General features: G+C 40.3%; 1 protein-coding gene and 1 long non-coding RNA gene across 2 annotated transcripts in view; both read left to right on the plus strand.

The window, feature by feature from the left end:
* The first annotated feature begins 1,873 nt into the window (after positions 1–1,873).
* Positions 1,874–23,989, plus strand: part of pkd1l2b (polycystic kidney disease 1 like 2b) — a 32,248-nt gene continuing 10,132 nt past the window's right edge. The window contains exons 1-28 of the mRNA XM_088939158.1: positions 1,874–2,195; positions 3,698–3,856; positions 4,331–4,519; positions 5,502–5,612; positions 6,201–6,348; positions 6,862–7,091; positions 7,271–7,678; positions 8,050–8,151; positions 8,401–8,441; positions 12,522–12,586; positions 12,942–13,060; positions 13,645–13,790; positions 14,481–14,660; positions 15,432–15,569; positions 15,943–16,098; positions 16,207–16,331; positions 16,783–16,897; positions 17,178–17,309; positions 17,644–17,863; positions 18,134–18,333; positions 18,666–18,896; positions 19,441–19,542; positions 19,863–20,041; positions 20,432–20,578; positions 20,685–20,884; positions 21,231–21,478; positions 22,241–22,457; positions 23,443–23,677. Of these exons, the coding sequence (XP_088795284.1) occupies positions 1,874–2,195; positions 3,698–3,856; positions 4,331–4,519; positions 5,502–5,612; positions 6,201–6,348; positions 6,862–7,091; positions 7,271–7,678; positions 8,050–8,151; positions 8,401–8,441; positions 12,522–12,586; positions 12,942–13,060; positions 13,645–13,790; positions 14,481–14,660; positions 15,432–15,569; positions 15,943–16,098; positions 16,207–16,331; positions 16,783–16,897; positions 17,178–17,309; positions 17,644–17,863; positions 18,134–18,333; positions 18,666–18,896; positions 19,441–19,542; positions 19,863–20,041; positions 20,432–20,578; positions 20,685–20,884; positions 21,231–21,478; positions 22,241–22,457; positions 23,443–23,677 (4,865 nt within the window). The remainder of the gene's footprint in view (positions 2,196–3,697; positions 3,857–4,330; positions 4,520–5,501; positions 5,613–6,200; positions 6,349–6,861; positions 7,092–7,270; positions 7,679–8,049; positions 8,152–8,400; positions 8,442–12,521; positions 12,587–12,941; positions 13,061–13,644; positions 13,791–14,480; positions 14,661–15,431; positions 15,570–15,942; positions 16,099–16,206; positions 16,332–16,782; positions 16,898–17,177; positions 17,310–17,643; positions 17,864–18,133; positions 18,334–18,665; positions 18,897–19,440; positions 19,543–19,862; positions 20,042–20,431; positions 20,579–20,684; positions 20,885–21,230; positions 21,479–22,240; positions 22,458–23,442; positions 23,678–23,989) is intronic.
* Positions 9,842–10,798, plus strand: LOC148817117 (uncharacterized). The gene is made up of 3 exons (XR_016094616.1): positions 9,842–9,904; positions 10,123–10,330; positions 10,720–10,798. It is a non-coding gene; the product is annotated as an uncharacterized LOC148817117 (long non-coding RNA).

Consider the following 23,989-nt stretch of genomic DNA (forward strand, 5'->3'; position numbering starts at 1 on the left):
AGGCATATGATGGGATTCTGAGTTGTGCTGATGTTTCTTTTTTTCAAAGTCGACCAGAGTGAAGAATTTAAGTTGATATTTAAAAGGCCTCAAATATATTTTTAATTAAAATAGCATATTTTAAATATAATTTATGCCTGCAGAGCCCTGTTTGTTTTTGAATAGCTCCTCTATTGTAAAGCTTATCAGTATATGAAAACTACCTTCACCTACATCCAGAAAATCTAAATCATTCATTGAAAATACTTGAAAGCAGTTGTAAATACATTCGGATACTTTCTAAATATTTTTCGAACATATTCCAATATTCAACAACAAGTATTTTCAAATGACAGTTTTCCCAATGCTTCTTTGGAAAATGTATGTGAAAATATTTGAAATACAACAAATACTGTATGTACTGTACTTTACCCAGATCTTGCAGAGTGGAGTAATATGTTTTCACTGCCTCATGCTGTTATTATAGTACTTTTGACAATATGAAAGAGGATAAGGTATTTTCAGTTCAAAGTCCAAATTAATCTTGCTATTTAAATGCAATACTAATATTACTGAATGAGTTCTTTTCACTCATTTCACTGAAGTCCTCAGTATGAAGATTCTTCTGTCCCTGATGATCACTCTTTATGCGTTAATGGAATTCCAATTTGATAAATGGGGAATTTTTGAGGACACAAAAGTCACATGTTTTATTTTAGCCGGCCTAATAAAAGGCAGAGCTGGATCAGGAAAGACTCCTCTCATGACTGATTTTAGAGCATTAATCCGAGGCTTGGCTGACGTCTTGTTTGCTAGTAAACAGTGATATCTCACATAGCATTTTCTGAGGTTAACAAGTTGTCTGGTGTATCGCAGACTGATATATGAACATCAATTTCAATCAGAAGTAAATTCGGAAGGTTTTTGATATTTTCATATTTCACTTTAATTTTTGTTTCATGGAATGCTGCACAGTGTCAAAGTTGTGACATTACTGTTTTTTACCTTATTTTTACTCTTGGACCTTTATATCTAACACAATATTGGAGAAGAGCATATTAGCTAGGATTAATAGTAGCTTTTAAAATAATTTATTTTCTCCTCCTTTCAAATATAAAATGTCATGATGGTGTTGAATTTTTTTCATGTATCTTAAAAGGAGTTTATTTTATTTGTTTTTAAAGTTAAATCAGAAAATTAATAACTGTTCAAATAATAGTGGATGATTTGTCTTTACATAACATTCTCAATAAGTATAGTAAGTTATCCTCAAAAATCAATAGCTTCGTCAGTATTAAATATGTATCTCAATGAATAGTTGGAGAATGTTGTTTCACTCCTACACTTCACATACTTGCAGAAAACGTGAATGAGTATTGATGTAGTGATAGGTATATACATGTGGCATAACATTGTCCTCACAACTGGGAATTGAATGTCTGCTTCCAAAGCCATGACCATCATCAGAAGAAACACATTGATCAGGAAGCACCAGCGTTTAAATGGGAGACATTATCTCATTAGCACAACACCATGTCTGACAGTCAAACCTCCAATTGTTTGGCTTATCTCTTATTGCAGGTGGCAAAATGATACTTTAATGGCAGCCTGTTGTGGTCAGGAAGAATACAGAATATTTAAACAGAGGCTTAATGTGCTTGCTGAAGTCAGCTAGTAATTACTCAGTACTTGGTTTATTTGTTATAATGGACAATGCATCCATTTGCGAAGCACAAAGCAAGGCCATTGGATCAGTAAGCTATTGTATAAGTTTGTGCAAGTCGTTCCATAAAAAAACCAGGAGATATGTGTTGATGTCATTTGCCCTTGCCAGGTGAAGTGTCATGAAGGAGCTGGTTTCAGTCCTGGTGGCGTCCTTCCATCTGAAGTGAGAATGCATGCAGTTGCTCTGTCCGTGATTCTCTTTGTCCTGAATCTTGACGTCTCCCAAGGTGGGGGACTAGACAGCAGCAACAGGCTGTCCTGCCCAGAGTACCAGGAGGGCTTCGATAGCTCGTGCTACGAGTTTGTAAGTCTACAGCGTTCCTTCCTCAGCGCCCAGGGCTGGTGTGAGAGAGGTGGTGGACACTTGGTCTTCATCCTCAACGATGAGACTCAGCAGTTTCTACAGAAGCACCTTGTGCCAGATCGGGACTGGTGGATAGGACTTGCACGAGCCACTCAGAACCTCACCTTGGAGACCACATTTCCTGAAGGTAGGAGGCTTATCAGAGAAAAAGTACTTTTAATTACAGAGGCTTATGGTGATTTTTCTGGTAGAGTATTTTTACACACCAATACAATGGTAACTATGGCCGTGTAGTTATTTCCTTTCCATAGTGGAGTCTATTATCTTGTGAAATAGTTGCAAATTGTTATGCACGTGTCAGTGACGTACTGTACTACAACAGCCGGGTAGAACAATGTGCAAGAGCTAGAAAAAAAGAATATGTGATGCAGATTTAGTCAGGGGTGTTGGTGGGAGTGAGGTGTGCACCGTTCTGAAAAGGAAAATTATGATGTGAAAATTGTATCAGTGTTGCCAAATTTCTTCTACTTCAGAAAAGATGTATTGTAAGTACGAATTCATTTTAACGCGGCCATCTTTTTCTTACCCCAGTTTGGTCACAAATTAAGCAAATAAGGGGATGAAAATAATTGAGAAGACGTAAGAAAAAGGATTTTCTTTGCATTCTGATAACACAAAGAAGTTCACAGTTTTCAGTGAAATTGGGAGTGATATAATTGTATTATGGATCGGTGCAAAGACAACGAATCTGTCATAGCAGCTAGTAGGCTCATGAGATTTATCATGGAAGTGGCCAGCCAGCAGCAGTCTGGGATCTCAGATAAGTCATGTGATTTGTAATCAAGGGAAAGTAGAAAGCTCTTCCATTCAACAAGCTAAAAGTATCCTGTCCTTTCTAGTGATTGACTGTGGTGTCCTTTGTTATCTATACAAGAGGAAAGGCCAACCTCCTGAATCATTAGTCCTCCTTACAAACAAAGAATAGGCTTAATTTATGCACTTGGTATGTGTTCAGTATGTTATCATCTGATTCTGTTTCTACAAAATACTTCTGTAATCTTACATTGAGCTACCCCTTCTGGCATAGAAATATAATCAAAAAACAGCACCAGGATTAATGCTCAGACATAACCATCCCACATCAGATGTTACTTTGTGCTAAAATACAAAAAATGTTATTAAACCTATTATGAATGCTTTTCTAGGCATGATGTAATGTCTTTTTAAACCACCTTTGAACTGTTATTTTGAATGTTCCCTGAATCAGTGGTGCTGATCTTTTTCTAGCTCTCTTTGTTTCAACCTCTTCTTTTCTTTTCATCTACTGTTAGCTCTCTGCTAGCTATTTCTGTAACCGTCTGTTCAAAACTGATTAATTGGCCACACTTTCAGACTTTTAATTCTCCTGCTGCGCTGCAGTAAAATTATTCATTATAAGTCACATCCAGATTTTGCTCAGTAGAAACAAACATTGATGACAGATTAATTGCCTGATTGGTTAATTGACATTATGTGGACCATGTGCATTTATGGATTTGCAGCATACCTTTGACTCATCAATTAATTCTATAAAACAGATGATGTCATAAAAGAGAAATGCCGTTATCACTGACTGATAAACACATCTGGTTCTCATTTTTGAATGTGTGAGTGAAGCATGAGGTGTTAAATATGCACGCTTGTCTGCAGGCCCACTCTCCTGGCTGGATGGCTCTGATGTAAGCTATGCCAACTGGGAGAAGGAGCCCCAGCCTGGCTCTCACTGTGGGCACATTCTGAAGGATTCTGGGTTCCAGTGGGAGGCTACCAGCAACTGCAGCAGGGAACTCCACTTCGTCTGTGAGTTTGGTGAGTCCCAGTCCTGCTCTATCCTGATCTGTCAGAAACATGATTAAAACTCTATTCCATATGCAGAACTGTGCTCTGTAAGGACTGCTGAAGAAACAGGGAGATTCTGCCTCCAACAATCTTATCGTGAACACACCTGTTCTGCTGCTGTTCTTTACCTTACATCATTGTTGTCCAATGCTGGTCCTACAGGGACAAGGTTCCACAAGTTTGAAGACTTTGAAGATCAACAAAATCAAAACATCGCTGATGCTATAAATGCAAATATTAGAAATCTGACTTTGTGCAACTCTATTTTCTCTATGCCAACCCCACATATTGCTTTTATATGCAGCAGTTGTAGGAAAACCAAACAGTCAATGTGTTTTGTATAAATGTTAAGCAACATCATGAGTTTGGCATTTATTCGCTGTGCCCTGAAGATCTTTGTTTTTTTAACTCGTCTTCTGTTAAGTGTCGTTATTTTTGTTCCAGAGTTGGGCCGCTCCCTGGCTTGTGCAGATCACAATGCTACACTGCAGTGCGGCTCCGGTCGGGTCATCGAGATTGACGATAGCTTCTATGGCAGGAAGACTGTGCATTACTGCAGGCTGCCCACTCCTCTGCCCACCCCCTCGTTGCAAGAGGAGTGCAGCTGGGTGGATGTGCTTGATCTAGTAGCAGGTGAAAAAACAATCAAACACTGACTGCATTATAACCAGCATGTCACACAAACACTGTACCCAAAAGCTCAGCACAGATCCTGATAGAATGAAAAGCTGCTAAAAGCCTTTTGAAATTCAATGCCGTTTTTAGTAATGTCGCTCGGTGGAAATGAAATACCTGAGACAAAGGCACTTCTTGCAAAAGAAACTACAATGGTCCCACCAAGGCTTACCCATCTTATCCTCACAATGACAACACAATGACTGGGCTCATCTTAGAACACAGTTTCTGTTAGAAATCTTGCTTTTACTTGCTTTTTGGTATGCTTTACCCTTTTAGAAAATGCTGTGAATTATTTCTGTTTCTTCGGCTGAGTTGACAAAAAAGGGTCTCATATTTCATGGTTTTTCAAACTGTTTCATCCAATTCAGGGTTGTAAAGGAGCTGGAGCCTATCCCAGCAAGCAATGGACACAAGGCAGGGTACACCCTGGACAGGACACCAGTCCATTGCCGGGCACACACAGACACAGACACATACTCACACCAGGGTTAATTTTCCCAGAAGCCAATTAACCTACCAGTATGTTTCTGGACAGTGGGAGGAAGCCAGTACACACTCTCTAACACAGGGAAACCCACACAAACAATGTAGTTTGTATACAAAGCTTAGTGCTCTTTCGTATTTCTGTGTCAGCTTAACAACAATTATTTTATATATGCCTTTAGTGGCAAATCAAGGCTCTGCACAATACAACAATATATCAATACAATATATCACTGTGGATATAACTTTTCAGTAAAATATACCAACATGGGCTGACTAGAGTGTAATAATAAACCTGACTTGTTAACTTCACATTTTCTGTTGAAGTGTGTTTTATAAAAATAGCTCTGATATTTGCACAGATTGCAAATGCAAAGGTGACTAAATAAGATATATATCTATACTTTAGGACAGAATCTCTGAATTAAAACTACCCCATCTTTTGTGTTACCAGGGCACTGTCATGGGTTACAGGTGTGCCAGGCCACTGCTGATGTGACTACATTTGGAGAGCCATGTCCAGGGCTTGGAAGTTACCTGTCTGTGGAGTACCACTGCAGAGAAGGTGAGCGTCTCCTGAACCTGCCTGGTTCTGGCTCCCACAGCTGAAAGAGAGGAGGGCTGTTATCCATGCTGTGTCTTCCTGGCCGAATGCCAGTAGGTCTGTCTACGTGACATGGCCCTCAATCATCTCCTGAACTTGTATAAACCTGTTGTTTTTTTTTCTCTTATCTCACACATGAGCAGCCTTTACCCTACTTTAACTCATGTGAGGTAGCATAAAACAAAGCATAGCCATTAAATGAGTCTTGGGTTTCGTAACAGTGTGTGATGGTTTTTTTTTTGCTCTTCTTAGAAAACTATATTTTTCTCAAATATGTTAAATATACAGAAAATAAAGCCCCGAAAAGCTTAACATTCAAATAAAATACCACTATAAACAGTAGAAACTGTGATTGATACACTAACATAATAATATTAAATACCTTATTTATTTATCCCTGAATCGATATTGAAATAAGAATTCAATCTATAGCTTGCAAGTGTTGAATAAACACAGGATAAAGAATTACGTACATTCAACAAATGTGTGGTCATCAGCTTTACTTGGTCTCAGGCTGGTCTGTGATTAGTTTGTGACTGTGACTCTAAGGTCTTCAGCTGCTGGTGGGAGATCTGGCTGCTGTCTTCGAGAATGTCACCATCTCCATGAAGTGGCTGCTATTCCCCTTCTCTGGAAATCTGACCTGCAGCCTGAGCACTGGGGATGGACACACTATCGACACCTATAGGCCAGAAAAGTGAGTAACGCCACATGCATTTATTTCCAGTTGAGTTGATCTTAAACTCTCTGTTGTATTTACAACCTGTTCTGCCTTTTGCCTGCCCCTGAATCTCTAAATCAGACTTGCAGATTGCCCCTTCATATACTTACCTAACACAACAAACATTTACCTCTATCCGGTTGTCTTCTTCGAAACCTAATGAACACACTTCATTAAAATTCACGTTACACAACTACAATTGTCTGCCTTCTTTCTGGAGCCCCCTTGCTTTGAGATCTTTCTCACCTATGGTACTGCACAGAGGTTCGTCAAGATCAACACACTTCTTGGCAGTCATACATTTTTTTCCAATTGTTTGAACTTCTGAATAAAGTTAAAGCTGATAGTTCCAAGCATTTAATACAAAAAAAATCATTTTTATTTCAGCACACTGTGTAAATTATATCCAGATTTCTATATGAATTCCTGAGTTATGTCAGATCATGAGAGTAACATTGTATGTTTTGACACTTCTATCCCTGTGCTTAGGTTAGAGAGTAGTGTCATTCACAGCTACACTCACCCAGGCAGCTACCTTATCACCGTGGAGTGCACTACTAGTGAGTGGCACGTCACAGCGCAGAGCTCTGTCACCATCCAGGAGCCAATCGGCAAGATCGGAGACGTCAGGTGCTACAGCATGAACCAGTCAGGAGACGCCACCCACTGCAGAGCCCTTTATGGGAGTGAGTTAAAAATCCAGGCGGAACTAGAAGCAGGTGGGAAGTCTATGTTCTTTTAAGATCTATTTTATTCACTTCATTTACCCCCAACCCCTCCCCTCCAACACACACACACACACACACACACACACACACACGTATATATGGAATGCATGTATTTTGACAGGTCCTATCATCATTGCTTGTTTAACCTACATCTCCCCCAATATTCCCAGGCACTAATGTCACCTACCGAGTCCAGTCTGAGGGGGCTCTGCTAGCAACAGCAACAGTCATGAGAGGCGTCACCCCTCACAACATCAGTATTGGCTCAGAAGCGCCGCAGCAGCTGGGACCAGGCTCCCACTGGCTCACTCTCCTGGCTACCAACGGCGTGACGGCTTCAGAGGTCTCCATGAGCCTTGAAGTCCTATTCATGGAGCCACTTCTGGGGCTGCAGGCTTCCATTGTTTCTGAGAAGCTGTTAGCCCAGGGCTCAGACATTCTGGTCACTGCCTCTGTGTCCCAGGGATTTCCAGTACAGCTGCATTTCAAGATCGCTGGCACAAACGAAAGTTTCTCTGATAGCAGACAAATGGATAATGACAAACGTCAGGTTTTCAACATCCCTACGAGAGGCGAAGGTAACTGTTAGCTACATTTACAGTACCTCCCTGGTACTTATATAACCATTCAGTCAACAACTTGTACTTTAGTTAGGAATTGTAGCACACAAATCGGTTTATCCAATACTGAGGATATACTTATACATTAAGTTCCCTAAAAAGATAACGAAAATGTGCAGGAAATACCGTGTATGATTTTTACATTTTATTCCAAAAATACGTCAATTTTTTGTCTAATCGTGTTGTCCAACAGTCTATTTTAAGTCTATCAAATCGAGGATTTATGTCCATCTGATATAATCAGCTATGAAAATGAAGTCTTGATCATAAGACATGAAACAAGATGAGAATATGTGAGTAACAAAGCGTTTATCTTGTCTTTATGTCAGGTAACTTTCGAGTGGTGGTGATTGCTTCAAATGGCTTCTCAGAAATGGACCTGGATTTGGGAAATATAACTGTTATTTCCAACTCATCTGAACCACATTTAGGTACATCAGCTGCTGTTTTTCGGAAAGGTTAAGAATGTCTAACTGGTTATATAAGAGGTTTCTATAATAGAATAATTATAACTTGGATTACGGGGGAGAGAATGACAGAATATCGTTTTGACCATGAGAATAAGACTTTTAACTACAATGCTGAAAATGCTCCTTGAACATTTTATTTGATGCTGATGTTTGCATTTGGAAAACCGCATTTCTTTTTAAATAATTGTTTATTAAAAATTTGCCTTTCAGACTCCAACATAAAGGAAAAGATGGATCTGAACCATGACATGGTGAGACTGCTTGCAGTTACTGTATATCTGGTCATAGCATTGGAGTCTTTATATTATTGGTTATTGGGCAATAATTATTGTATTATTTGGAAATTGGTTACATTTTCAGTTATGTCTTTTTCTACATACTTGGTTCCAAAAAACATTTTGCTTGCAGAGTTTGTGTAGATACACTTTGCTTTGTCTCAAGGTGCACACCTGCTGGAGATTACTAGAATATTTCTCACTCCACAGTTTACTAGCTGATCTAATGTCATCAATATACAGACAGTCGCTCAAAAATGACCTTACAGCAGTGAACAAACCTTTGCCTGTACCTTTGCAGCCTAGGCACACTGACACAGCTACCTACTTGAATGTATCTTAGAAATGTCCAAAAGTGGTTGTCCATGTGTGATGTCAAGTGGAAAGATTGTTTCTTTGTCCACTTTTATTATGTCACCACTCTCTGTTCGTCTCCGCTACAGCTTGACAAAATACTGGAACACGTCAGAAACCCCTCTACTGTACAGCACCAAAATCAGGCCCAGTTGATGTGTTGTCAATCCAACAGGGGCAGGAATGCTTTCCTTACCCACTATCATTGACAGGGTCGATGGCAGAGGGGTCAAATAACCTCATGTCAATGAGGCATGGAGCATGGTTCTGGGTGAACTAGGGGCCAGCTAAATTAAACAGTGCTGAATAACATCAACAACATGTGCCTTTCTTATATAAGGAACTTCTTTCTTTCCATGAATCAACAGTGTGCAGCTGTCATCTCTAGTAACGGCGGACACGCCTATTGTCCACACTTCGCATTTAGGGTGATGTCAGTTATTAACAACACACTGCAGCAATGGAAACAGAGTATTGTGGTTCTGTGGCCAAGTTAGTTATTACATTAGTTCGCCACAAGAGGCCGTCAAAAACAAAAACTCAAATAATCTTTTAAAGTAGTCTTGTATGAGGTTGTGCTAAAACATTTTCAAAAACAAAGTCAGAAAAAGTACTGGATCTTAAAAACAGCCATATTTGAAGAGGTTTATGTGCTCCTGAAAGATATTTATTTAGGACAATATTTTGGAAATACATTTAATCTGATCCTGTTTCCCTCATAATTTCATAATTAAAATAATTGTAAATCTTAAATGTTGAAAAACAGGTAACTTTTTAACTTTTGCGGAGTTCTGATATTTATCAAAAGAAAAACAGAACAGAAAAACTGTTCTAAGATGCAGGGTTTTGTCTTTTGTCAGTGAATAATTTATTTGTGTTTGAATGGATACTTGATTCCATTGTGTGGTTTTGCTGTCATTTCTTACAGACTGAAGAACATTCTAACACGAGAGTTGTTCGTGACAATGAGAAACTTTATATAAATCTGAATAAAGAAATGCCAGTGAAGATGGGCACGGAGATTACTCTGGAAGCAGACAAATTTAAAGGCAATGACAACGATTACAACTTCATATGGAGCTGTGGTGCGTGGCATAGTGATTTTCAAGTATTGGAAATAGTTGTTTTTTATTCACTCATATGGAAGAATACAGCCTTGAACTGATCAGTTCCACGTCTTCTCATCAATTCTTATTCAATCTTTTGTTTCAATACAGCTGCCAAATGCGTGATTGTCAATAAAATATATGAAAAGAAAGTCATGTTTACAGTTCTGTGTAACGTTTCTTTTGTTATGTCTCAGTGGGAGGATGCAGGGAGGTGTTGAAGCCCTGTGGCGAGATTATGGACACTAACAGTAAGGAAATCCAGCTTCCTGGAGACTGTTATCCAGTTCCATTCACCGTAGTTGTTGTCAGCGTGACACTGAAGAACAAGAAAGATGGAAGTAATCAAACGGCAGAAAACTGTCTCGCTGTCACCGACAATGGAAGGCTTAATGTAAAAATCAGGTCAGTGCAAACTGGGTTTGATATCTAACACTGTTCTTCATCCCTTAACAGAGCTATGATGCACCCATCTCATTTTTTGTCCCTTTCTTTTTGTTGTTCTTATCAATTGTTTGATTTTGTGCCTTGCTTATGTTTATAGCTGTACAGAGTAAGAAGTAAAAACAAACTACACTTTCAAACACAATATGCAGTTCTATACTGTACTTTACCAAGTTTCAACAGTTTTTACAAATGTCAAAAAGATACAGTATATGCCATCTTTTTGTAAACGGGTTTGAGGCACAGCACCACACTGCGGTGTTCATTACCGCTGAGTGCTGAAACCGTAGTTAAAAAGACAGCTTCATATTTGAATGCATTTTCCTCATTATTCACCCGTTTCTTTCCAGTTGCGAGGAGAACTGTGATGGAGTGGACAGCACGAAGGATGTGCGACTGAAGCTGATATGTAGTAGTTGTCAAGAGATTACATGGTATTACGCCAATCCACAGAAGGAATTAGTAAGTAAAATAAGACTTGTGCTTTTTATTCTCTTCCATCAAAATGTAGGTAAATACATTTATATTTGTTACATTATATATACAGCATATGAATTTTGGTGTATTTAAATATTTGTCAATTTGATTGAGTGTTCGACAAAGTACACTTGACATTTATTCTACCAAGGAGTAAGAAAGCTGCTTAATAGATGTGCCTTGCCAATCATGGCTAACAGTAAAAAAAATTAACACATAATTTCCCTAGTCTTGCAAAACGTAACTATTGTGAGAATATTTGGTTCATCGCAAAGTTTTCTGAATTTTTTTCAGCATCTTAGCAAACATTTTCTCAGTATGAAAGGCAGAGGGTTGTATAATGTATGTGCCTTACAATGAGAAGTAAATATTTTCACATGCATATAGGTACTAGTGCTGAGCAATGCATTGTGCCTTGATATGGTATACAGCGTTCAGAGAAAATAGAGACCCAGAGAAAAAAACTGCAAAACAGATCCTAGGTTTAAAGAGTTAATTCATTACAGTCATCACTTGGGAAAATTAACAAAAAAAAATAATATTTTATATTTGTTTGTTTCTTACAGGACATTCCAAAGGACTGTGGTATCAAATCCTCATTTTCCTTTGACCCGATAAATGGAGCAAAGGAAAATTACTTGGTTGTGAACACCACTTCCCTAGAAAAAGCTATAGGGAGTATAACAGTGAGAGCCTTAGGTAGGAAAAAAAGCCATATAATTTGTGAATAATTTAACTATAACGACTATTGCTATTAATAGTGTCATGGTGAGATATAATTATCACATCACCATATTTAGCACTAAACAATACTTTGATTGTAATCATCATTTCAGTTAAGGGGAGGAAAGAACATCATTTATTTTTAGTGAAGAACATCATGTCATATGAGGCATGATTTTTTGTACATGATTGTCATGCCTACCAGTATTTACTGTATACTCCTTAACAATTATTAATTCTGCTTTGGCATAAATGCATTTTTGACCCTGTAGAATGACTTAATTGTAAAAATTCACTTCTTACTGACAGCATAAGAAAGCAGAAGAAAAAATATACTGTACATTTTCTGACATTTGATTACACAGTCAATTGATGCAGACAAAGTTAAACTTAGCTTTAAAGTGGTTTTAAAACTGGCTCCAGTTAGGCATTAAAAGTCCTTTAATACATGTGCTTGTCATTAAGTTAAGTGATTACATTTTCCTGTATGTCTTCTAGCTGTATGTAGCGTACAAATATGCTAAAGTGATCATAAATTACTTTAAAATAAAATTACCATTTCTTTATGTGCAAACTCTTCCCTTTCTTGATTTCCACTCTTGTCCATCGGTCTTTGTATCACAAGTTCTCAGAATAGACTGTCTCAATTTTTTTTTCGGTATTTTCAATTCCTGAAAAAAGTCCTTTCACAGTCTCTGATGTTCAAGAGCAAAGATGATCAGTTCCTATAAGAGGAATGTGTATAGCTCCTTATTAAAGCCTCCTCCCTGTTTTTGAAATAATTATAAAGTAGAAATGCCTTATTTCCATTGTAGTGACAAAAACTGTACACACTATTCTAAATGAGGCCTTCCCAGTGCATCACTCAGGGAGTGTAACTCTCCTTTCTACCTTCCTCAGGCATCTCTGGTACTTATTCTGGTTCTGACGATTATACCATCAGCCTGGATAGGAACACCCCATCATCTTCTACAGGTGCCAGCAACAGTTACAGTACAACATCTGCTACAGGAATTGGTAACAGATACAGTACAACATCTGCTGCAGAAGCTGATAACAGATACAGTGCAACATCTGCAACAGGAGCTGATAACAGATACAGTACAACATCTGCTGCAGAAGCTGATAACAGATACAGTGCAACATCTACAACAGGAGCTGATAACAGATACAGTACAACATCTGCTGCAGAAGCTGATAACAGATACAGTGCAACATCTACAACAGGAGCTGATAACAGATACAGTACAACATCTGCTGCAGAAGCTGATAACAGTTACAGTACAACATCTGCTCCAAATTCCATTACGACCCCAAACGTACTGTCTAACCCTGCTTTGTCTGGAGTTCCCACTCTTCCCCCTGCTCCTAGCCCCCCCTCTTGCACTATCTCCCCCTCTGAGGGCAACATCCTCACCCCCTTCACCATCAACTGCACTTACAGCACCTGCCCAGAGACAGTCTGCAAGTATTGCTTCCGTCCCAGTAAAGGTCAGTGTCTTTGCAGGACAATGTCCATCTGCTATTGTCGACGCAACAGCTCTGCTGAAATGAAATGTTTTGCATTACACACAGGTGATAATGTAGAGCTGCAAAACTTCGTATTATACGTGTTGTTATTCACAAAGCTCAGTCTGGACTTTCATTCATTAAAAAATGAACTCCTTAACAACGTCTGGCAATACAATATATACAGAACTATCGGCCCAATTTGTAAAGCTCAATATCTTAAAGGTGACTGGTTGATACAAACCTAGAAATGTACAGTTAAAAGACCCTATTTCTTCTCCTCTCTGTAGAATGTTCACAAAAGTGGCTTTGATCCTCAGTGTAAATAAAAAGGTTTATTTTTCTGAATGAGAATACTTGATTGTACATAACAGTTATATTTCAAACTCTAATGTCATACCGATGTGTTAATTAAATTAGATATCTGCAGTTCAGTATCATTCAGTCTGTCCTTCAGTCTTCTGAAACACATCACCACCTGAACTGTAAATTCACCTTTGATATCGGACAGAATTGTACAACGGCCTTTTCTTAACATTCTCTTTCCCTGTTGCCTTCTATTTCAGATATCAGCTTACAGTGTGGCAATAAAAAAGTGGTGCAGTCTGTTTTCCTTCCCTTAGGGGACAAACAACGAAATTACTCGCTAAGCATTGTAGTATCTGTATGGGACAGAATGCAGCAGAGCAGCAGCAGCCAAGTGACTGTTGTGGTATGATGTAATGCAGTTTATCTTATCTATCCATTCAAACTCTGTATGAGTATCCGAAGTTCCCACAATTAGCATAGCATTTTGTCCAGTGATCTGCAAATTCACAAGGATAACCAGTCTGTAAGTGGATCTGAAGTCTGAACAATACAAAAATTGCAGGAAGACAAAAGTCATCGTGGTGCAACATTCTTGCAAAAATTGGTTTTACTTCTTTCATTGGTACTACAGTCTGAAGTGCTTGACAAACTAAAAGGTGTCAGCCGAACAAGAAATGAATTGGGAATGCTGTTTCATTTAGCAATGGATTAGCTACAGTTCAAACCTGGGGAGTCTATTGATGGGCCCCCAATTTCACAGCAGGTCTGCTAAGGGGTTTGATATACTGTAGCTAAAAGAACAAGGAAAAAAGACTCCACCCAAAAAGCAATACAAGGAAGAGCATACAGCTTCAGAGATAAGTGGGAATTACAGAAGAGCATTTTAGCAGTGCAAATATAACCAGTTTTAGTTCTTCAATTGAAAAAAGATTTCAATTTGTCAGAAAGGTTTAATTTGAAAGCAACTCACTTTCGTATTTTATCACAGACAAGTAAACCAACTGATAAAGAGATAGCAATTTCAAAAGGAAAAATTAAGTACTTCTTAATGTCTGAGTTGCTGTATTATTTCTTTCCCTTTTTTCCCCTCCAGGTGAAAGATGCTACCACTGACTCTGACGTCAAGAAGATTAAGGACATGCTGACGGAACGGGTGTCCTCCCTGGAGCAGCAGGGCGTGCTGTCTGAGCTCATGCTGGCTCAGATTTACCAGTCTGTGACGTCTGAGCTGAATAAAGAAACTGATGTGCAGGAGAAAAAGTCTAGGATGGAGGTACAGTATTTGGAGTACAGCACACGTGTGCTAGTGTATGAGTGTGACTGCATTTCTGTATGACAGAAATCAAGTCAGGTGTGTTAATACAGTATGTTTTTGTCGGCTTCTAAGACCCAGATAGTACCTGACCTGTTGTACTAACCTTGGCATACTGCAAATTACGTACTGTACCTTGCGCCTGATTTTATATTTAACAGACGCTCCTTTCTCCTTCTTTCTACACAATGAAACTACCGTTGAGTCTGTATGCTTGTAATTTGTTATTGGCACATAGATCAAAGACCAAGACCAGAGAAATCCAGACCAGAGTTAGTTTAGATTGCAGTAAAATAAATATATTGACAATTATGATAAATCAAGGTGAATCTTTTTGTGAATTGTATGCATTGTTTTAGAATATCTACCATAAACTACTTCTTATGCTTATCTTTTGGCACTAAAATGAAAAGGCAATCAAGTAACGAGAAATCAATTAAAAATAGCGTTCAGCTAATTTGCTCCGGCACAATTTGCTTAATAACTTAAATCGGTGATCTTCACTCCTGGTCGTAGACAGCCACAGAGACTTCTGTGTTTGTTCCAACTTGATTTCTTATTGTATTTGTTTCAGTTCCCTATAAAATGTGAAGAGCTGCAGATCAGCAGAACCAGGAGTTAAATCTGAAGCACTGGCCAAACTCTCAAAATAATTCTTTCTCTGTTTCTCATGAATAGAAGTGCAAGGTGAAATGCAAGTTTTCCCTGATCTCTGTCTCATATCTCCCTAAGCTGCGAGAAGAGATGCTAAATAACCTGACCACAAGTTTCTCGGGAATCTCTAACAAAACCGCCCAGGAAGTACAGGTGGTAGCTGAAGCTCTGAATGGGCTCACAGAACACAGTGATGAGCTCACACCCTCTTCCCAGGTACTGAAGAAAGCAGAGCATGAATAGGGGTATTTGGCAGTAACTGGCACATTGAAATAAGGGGATAAGATGCCTTTACTGTTGGAACTATCTGGGATTTGGAGACAAAGTCTAGTGAATAACAGAGGTGTGAAGGAATGTGATGTACATCCTATCCATGCACATGAGGACGTTCCCATACAGAGCTGGATTCCTTTCAGCAGGGTATATAAAGAATGTTATATCTGTTATATTTTGTAATCTCTATTACTTGATGGTGTAAGCCTTTATGTTGTATAAAATGTCCAAAACTGAACTGACACAAATACAGGACAGTATTTGTGTAAGGATCTGTGAAAAACACTAAATTATTGTCTGTCCTCTATACTTCCAGTTTCAGGCTTCCTTACTCCTTGAGAGCCTCAGCTTGTCCTTACTCTCCTTGAACATTACTGACAGCAACGACACAGCACAGGTGGAAACTAATGCACAACTTATCGTCATGGCAGCCAGCAGTGTGCTAGAGGCTTCTGAGAGCTCACACACTCAGGTAAGGCTGCTGTATTAGAAAAGAAAAGCCGGATTTTAGAGTAAACAGGAATGTGAATTCAACACTAACTGAATGGTTTGTTTTGTGATCTGGCTTTGTCTTTCACAGAACCAAATATCCGATAATGTGATCCATTCGCTTGACAATGTGCAGAGCGCCCTGCTATCCGAAAAACAGCTCAATCGTGAGCCAACCATTCTTGTCACTCCCCAAATTGGACTTTATGTCAACAGGTACAGACAGAAAGCAAAATTTGAAAGATGTCATAAAACTGTAGCTGACTTTAAGCTTACCCATTATTGCAGCAATGAAAACAACTTTCACACAGTCTGCACATACTGTGATTGATGTGTCAGTCATTTAATATCCTTCTGTGGGCCTTGATGTTGCTTCTCTGAACCAGGCTGGTACTTAAGCATAAAAAGAAAATGACAAATGACATAAATTAAAGTACTTGAGTTTACCTTAAATTCAACAGGTTTTCTAATCCTCTATCTATATGAGAAAGTTAAAAGGCTAATTGCAGCCCTCACTATGGTAAAAGGCCTTTCTGCCCTATTTACTCACTTTGCAAACTGTAAATCGGTAAATACTGCACAATTTACCCCCTATACTGCTGCAACACTGTACATACAGTGGGTTTTGCTGCCTCCAACTAGCTCAGCCCTTTTCTTCTAATTTCAGGATGTCAGCAGATAAGATTCAAGGCCATTTCATCGGTGTCCAGAACTCCAGCTCCGCCAGTTTCACATTTCCAGCGGCTTCAATCCTCCCTAAAGGGGATACAGTGGATGTGCGGGTGAGCGACTGGCAAAAAGAACTGTTCTTACTGGAGCGTTTGTTGTGTCTGTGTGTGTCAGCAATGGAAATACCCTTTGCTGATCTAGTTAAGATATAGAATTGTCTTTAACAGTAGAGACAGGTTATCTCAGTAGTTTAAGACGTTAAGATTCCACCTTTAAGCACAGCAGATACAAGAGACTGTCTTCACACTGTCTTGCAGTGATTCTCAAAGCTTGGATGGATAGTGTGATTATAAGTGGAGGTCTCTCGCTCATGGTTTATTGTCTGGTCATCAGATGATGTGCTTGGGTGTTAATCCATACTCGGTGGGTGAAGGGGACCTGATTAGTGGAATGGTTGGAGGCCTCTCCCTCACCAGAAAGAATGGCTCTGCAATCCCTGTTGTTAACCTCACACAGGAAATCGAGGTAAGAGCAGATCTCTGAAGGGCAGGGAGAATTTGTCTGCTGAATCCACTACATAGGACAAGATCTGAAAAAAATCCGTTAACTATTCATGGGTGAATTTTCTTCATTCATATGCACAATAAACTAAAAATAAATAACGCAAAAAAGTGAATAAACTTCTGTGGTCTCATGTGACCTGATTGTACCAGTTGCTACTAGGACAGGCTTGCTGTAACCCTCACCTTAGTAAAATACCTTCCTGTTAACGGATGGATATGTTTGTGATTTCAAAGTGCCTGAATAAGATCTAGCTCAGAAGTCGGTGCTTTTTTCTCCTGCTGTGGATTGTGTCCAGATCTTTTTGCCAAGACCTGGTGCTGGTGAGGTGAACAGTACGGTTCTGGACCTGGGGAACTCCAGCACAATCATAGTCAACATGACAATGACAAACATCTCCCTGGTGTTGAAGCTGGAGCCTTCTGAAGATATTCCTATCCAGCTGCTCCTGTATCCGTATCCCAATGACACACATTGCCTAGCAGAAACCTGGCTGCCCCATCCAGGCTCCACGCGAGGTAACATTCCTCATAGCTCTTGATCTTCCTAACTGTACAGTTTTTTATTCTCTGATCCACTCATGTGCTCTATCAGTCGAAAAGTTTAAGGTCTTGGGAATGTAGAATCAAATGGAATTCCATTCCACAGAAAAATTGCTTTTCTAGCCACATGTTGCTTTTATAGCTAACAGAATCCTTGCTACTGTATCTCCTGTTTTAAATAAATATGGAAAATTCATGGTCAGTCAGTTGGAGTGCCTTGCAAATAACAGCTATTATTTTGCTCAGAGGAGAAGTACACCTGGGTGATAAATCCTGATGACACAGTGTTAGAAGAAACAGCATATTCTGTTATGGTGAAGCACGTGCCTCAAGTGGGAGCAAGCATCACAAACGCCACAAACGTAACAGTGTCTGTCACTTCCATCGCTGCCCAGTGTGTATACTGGGATGAGGAGAAAAGAAACTGGAGCACTCATGGATGTCGGGTAAGTACAACCCCACATGCACTGGCTTTTGTGCTTTAAACTGGTTTTGGTGTGGTTAGGAACTTTTTGTAAACTAAGCACATACAGTATTCTTCCAAATCAAAAGAATGGTGTAATGTAGTAAAATAGTCTGAGATGCTATATTTCAAACTGAATAGAACAGTAGTAATAAATCTGAGGCAATTTTCAGTGTTTTTACACGGCCCTGTACTGTATGTTCTATAATTCCATTGAGAAAGGATCTTCATTGTTCAATTCTGTTTTGCATTGAAGACAGACTTCTAGTATCACCACTGTGCATTTGAAAAGTTATAATCCTTTCTCCTTCCTAGGTGGGGCCTCTCACAACCCCACTGGCAACCCAGTGCCTTTGTACCCATCTCACCTTTTTCGGGAGCTCTTTCTTCGTCATGCCCAACCTTGTTGATGTCTCCCGAACGGCTGAATTGTTTGCCACCTTCTCTGATAACCCTGTGGTGGGCTCCTTTGTGGCAGCCATCTTTGGGTTGTATCTCCTCATCGTTGTCTGGGCACGCAGGAAGGACATACAGGATGCTGTGAAGGTATGAGTGATGGCGGAACAGAAGAAAATGAACACAGCATTGGTCATTGTGGTAAACGTGTGTGTAAAAAATAGCTGTGTGTGAGTGTGACAGGCAAGGTGGCTCATGAGATCTGAGCACTCTAAGACTCAGGATTGGACAGAGTATGGTAAAGAGACAAAAATTCTCTCCAATGACATGCAAAAACCTGCTCTTCAAAACCCATTAAAAGCCTGTGGTAGCAGATCAGCTGAAGTTTTAGCCTATCTCTGACCTGGCCTACCACAGTGTCATTTAGAAGGTAAGATATCTGAATGGGAACAGGTAGGGGACCTGCAAAGGGGATAGTTTAGTAACACCTGCCCATGTTTTGAGGGAGCAAACCTTTCGCTGAGGTTCATCAGTATTTCAAATAATCCTAAATGTAAATTGTTATGAAAAACGTTGACCCCTTGTACTGAACCACCGGGAAGAGGAATGGTGTAAAATTACTACTCTCTCACTGATAAACTATACAATGCAGTTCTGAACCCGACTCACTCAATCATTCACTGTTTGTTTGCAGGTCAAAGTCACAGTTCTAGAGGACAATGATCCACTGGCTCAGTACCGGTATATGCTGACTGTCTGTACTGGCCACCGACGTGCAGCATCCACCTCTGCACAGGTCAGCAAAGGCCAGCAGCTGACTGGGGATGTCTCCCAGCTCAAGATCCTCAGACAGAGTGTGCATGTAGCGGTACTCCTTGCAGAAACCTGCAATGTGAATTTCAGCTTACTTATCTAAAAGATAGGTTTGATCTTGAAAGAAGAAACAGGTGGTTTGTTCATACTCAAAATGCTGTTTCAGAATTCTGATAAGAGTTTTGTGTTTTTAATCTAATGTTTTGAAGATGTACAATACTAGTTTCTTAACCGGCCATGTGTTCAGTTTCCATGATGTTTTTAACATTAAAACATTCCTCTTCTGCCTGTGCTGTCCTGCAGGTGACAGTGACTATGCTGGGCTCCGAGGGTGACAGTGAGCCCCATCACCTAAGTGACCCTGACAAGCCGGTGTTTGAGAGAGGCAGTGTGGACACTTTCCTGCTCACCACCCCCTTCTCCCTGGGGGAGCTGCAGGGCATCCGGCTGTGGCACGACAACTCCGGGGGGCACCCTGCCTGGTAATGAGAGGGTGGCTGAAATTCCATAATAATGCAGATCATTTGTAATGTGCTGTCAGCTAGGACTTGCACTAGATAGCCATGCAAGGAAGATGAATAGGTTTCAGAAATGCGTAGAGTATTAAATGATGCATTGGGCAAGACACATGTAAACTTGGTTAAAAGGCACCACTTTTCAGATGTTCCGTGGTCTTGTTTCATAAATTTGCGATACCTTGCTCTTGTACCACAGAAAAATTCTGCATAGGTTTATAAGGGTCCTACTCCCCAGGAAGCAGATGAAAAACACTTTGTGCGGATGCTTCTTCGCGTGCTCCAGCGTACTCATACTGCTCTCAGTCTTCTTTTGTAGTCAAACCATGAATGCCAGTCTGAGTTTCCAATCACTAGGTATGTAAACAAGGTGGTGGTGCATGACCTGGAAACAGATCGGAAATGGCACTTCCTGTGTAACTCCTGGCTAGCAATTGATGTTGGCGAATGCGTGCTGGATAAAGTCTTCCCTGTGGCCACAGAGGCAGACCTAAAAAGGTTCAGGTAAGGCTCTGACATAAGTGAAGGAACTCTATTGGTCAAATATGACTGTGGGCCTTTGGATATTCAGCTTTTAATCATTTTTTTCACTCTTACAAAAATCTTCCAGTAACTTGTTCTTCATGAAGACTGCAAAGGACTTCCGCGATGGGCACATCTGGTATTCAGTGATCAGCAGACCACCACACAGTAACTTCACTCGGGTGCAGCGTGTGTCCTGCTGCTTCTCCCTGCTGCTCTGCACCATGCTGACAAGCCTCATGTTCTGGGGTGTCCCAAAGGATCCCAGTGAGCAGAAGATGGACCTGGGTATGACCTCAGTCTTATTGTGCTGATAAGCACTGCTTGATTCTAAGGATCTGTAAACCTCCAGGGTGTGGTACTTACCCTTGGATATTTTCAGAATCAGGAGGACACAGGTTCACCCTTGCAGTGAAATATGCATGGTTTTTGTATATTCCCTCTATATAAACTCCATAAACCCCATGTGAGTGCCCTATCAAAACATTGTGCATGTCCACGCCAGACCTTTTTGGTCATGTTTTATTTGAATGATGCTGCATAATGGCTTCATTATCCCTCCATAATTGCGACACAAGACGTTATAATCACATACCTGATGCTTTGTTACTGAATTGTCTCCTTCTGTTCTCAGGCCACATTGAGTTCACCTGGCAACAGGTGATGATTGGGGTCCAGAGCTCCATCATCATGTTCCCGATCAACTTGTTCATTGTAAGCATCTTCAGGAACACCCGCCCACGGGAGAAACAGCCAGAGCAGCCTGGGAAAAAGACCAAAGCAGATCCAGCCAAGCAGGGCAAGACGGGGCGGGTATCCCCATCTCAGCCAACCTTGCCACGGAGTGTTCGCCAAGACATCACCCCTGACTCAGTCATCAAGGTACAGCAGGTGCAATTATTTGCACCTCTGATTTGCAAGCGATCATTAAAATGATATCAAAAATGTTTTGAGCGATGCATACGTCAGAAACATAATGGCAAATTGTAAGATAAACAATTTCAGTTGTTTTGATTCGTTTCTAGTCATTCTGAGAAATTCTGCATTTTCCGAGAGTTCCCCTTGAACCAGGCACGTTAAAAAATTAAGGTCCAATCCAGGCTCTATTTATGGCATGTACTGTAATCCCCTTTTCAGAAAAAACCTGTACTGTCACATGACATTTTAAAACAGAAGCTGGGCTAGGTATTTTTTGTATGTTTATATAGCATATAAAATATGTTATGCTTTCAAGAAACATGATTATTAGACTAAGAAAAAAAAACAGATTCAATGAAGCTATCATTTCAGTAACATTTTATGCAACACGGGTGCCACCTGTTGATCTTTTTTTTTTGCTGTGAAGGGCTGAAAGCAGTATGCTGATCAGGATTGTGGAGTTGTGTGAGTTTTGACAAGCATTCTGAATGGCTCTATCTGTAGCCAGTTCATAACTACTTCCTATTATCAACATTTATATTATTACTGGAACACAAAAACACATAAAGTACTTAAATGTAAGCAATCTGTTTTTGGATCACTCAGAGTCAATCTGTGAATTAATAACGTTTTCAACCATTTCTTCCCTAAATCAATAGTTTTAAGGACATTGTTAGTCTGAAAGGCTTTGAGAAGGCTGCCCTTAGCAATCTGACATATTTTCAGGACATTAAGAGGATTGCACAGTCCCTGTCGAAGGTCATGAAGAGCCCTGTCCCCCAGCTGGACAGAGATTTTGGGAGGACAAATGACATCAACAAGTTGCTGTCACTGGTTGAGGAGATCATCCGTCTACACAACACGACAGGGGGAGAGTTTTACACAGAGAACCGCAAGAAAGAGGGCTCTCTTGTCCTCACACTGGGCGCCGTCAATCTACAAGGTATCTTTTCTTACTCTGAGGGGCACAATGTAAAATCTTCTTTTCAACAACTTAAAGCTTGATTTATAAAAACGTATTGAGCAAGCAAGAGTTCTGTATATAGTTGTAATAAGTAGCACTGGAACTGAAATTAAACTGGGAGATAGGGTGGATGACATCATACACTCCCAAGTGTGGGAATGAGATTTCAACAGACAAATTTACGACGGGTTAGAGATTACAAAAAAACAATGGTACTAAACATATTTGACATTATTTGAGTAGTCCTGTAATATTATGAATTCCTGGTAAGGGGATCTGGAATTTAATCCAGCAGCATAGGGTTCACTTCGGGCAGGATGCCAGTTCATCACATGGTACTATATGTGCATACAAAGACACAGGAAGGATTTGAAAACAGGGGTACACCCATTACTTGGTGGAATAGTCTCTGGTGCCCTAGTGACTCTCTACTGGACAAAGCAGTTAGAAAATGGATCACATTATCACATAATTCATACTGTTTTCACAGTAAAGAAGGTTTCTTGCTCACTTTTAAAATATCAGTGAAAGATACCAAGGAGGCATGGAGGCTCAGTGGTCAGCATTGCTTCCTCTCAGGAGCCCTGAGTTCAGTTCCTGAGGTGCTGTCTGCATGGAGCTCGTATGTTCTTCATGTGCTAATGTGGTTTTCCTCTGGGTGCTCCAGTTTCCTCCCACAGTCCTAAGATTTACTGGTAGGTTAAGCGGCTTCGGGGAAAATTGTCTCTAGCGTGAGAGTGTGCGTGACTGTGTGTGCCCTGTGATGGACTGGCGTCCCGTTCAGGGTGTTTCCTGCATTGTGCCCATTGCTTGCCAGGATAGGCTCCAGCTCCCCCCATACCCTGTATAGGACAGACCAAAATAGCTGGATGGAGAGATAATGGAGAGACAGTGAAGCCCTCGGTGATGAAGGCCCTGCTGCCGACACGCTGTGAGTAATGCAGGATGTGTCCCACTGTGCCAGAGAACAGCCCCATGGGGAGCCCTGAGCGGACCATGAGCAGCGGCCAGAAGCCCAGTGACTACAGCCACTATCTGTACAGGCAGCTGCAGCATGTGGAGAAGGAGCTGGAGCTGCTGGGATCTGCGCGCTTCACCCCACCACAGAGCTACGACCAGGCCGTGCGGCAGGTGCAAGGCATGAAGGAGCTTCTGGAGAGACACTTCTCTGCCAGCGCCAAAAGCAGCAGGCAGGATCCGTATTTTTCCCACTTGACTTAACTCAGTAATAACTAATAGGCTGTGCATTACTCAGTTTCTTATTATTTGGGAGTACTGCATAAAGAGCTTGGAAGCATATGTTTTGTCTAAACCGTATTTGTTATTTTCATCCTTCAAGACAATATTCTTGACCTGTAGGTGAATTTGAATTTGAATTGAATTTGACTGTTCTTGACTTCTCTCCAGCTTGTGTCTTACTGTATCTGAGCATTGTCTCATTAATGATAAGGGAACTGCTAAAGCTCCACTGACTGGGACACGTGGTGTTGTTGAGGACGAAGGTGTGAACT

The sequence above is a fragment of the Atractosteus spatula genome, chromosome 21, assembly GCF_055471065.1.
Source record: "Atractosteus spatula isolate fAtrSpa1 chromosome 21, fAtrSpa1.hap1, whole genome shotgun sequence".
In the NCBI taxonomy this organism is placed as follows: Eukaryota; Metazoa; Chordata; class Actinopteri; order Semionotiformes; family Lepisosteidae; genus Atractosteus; species Atractosteus spatula.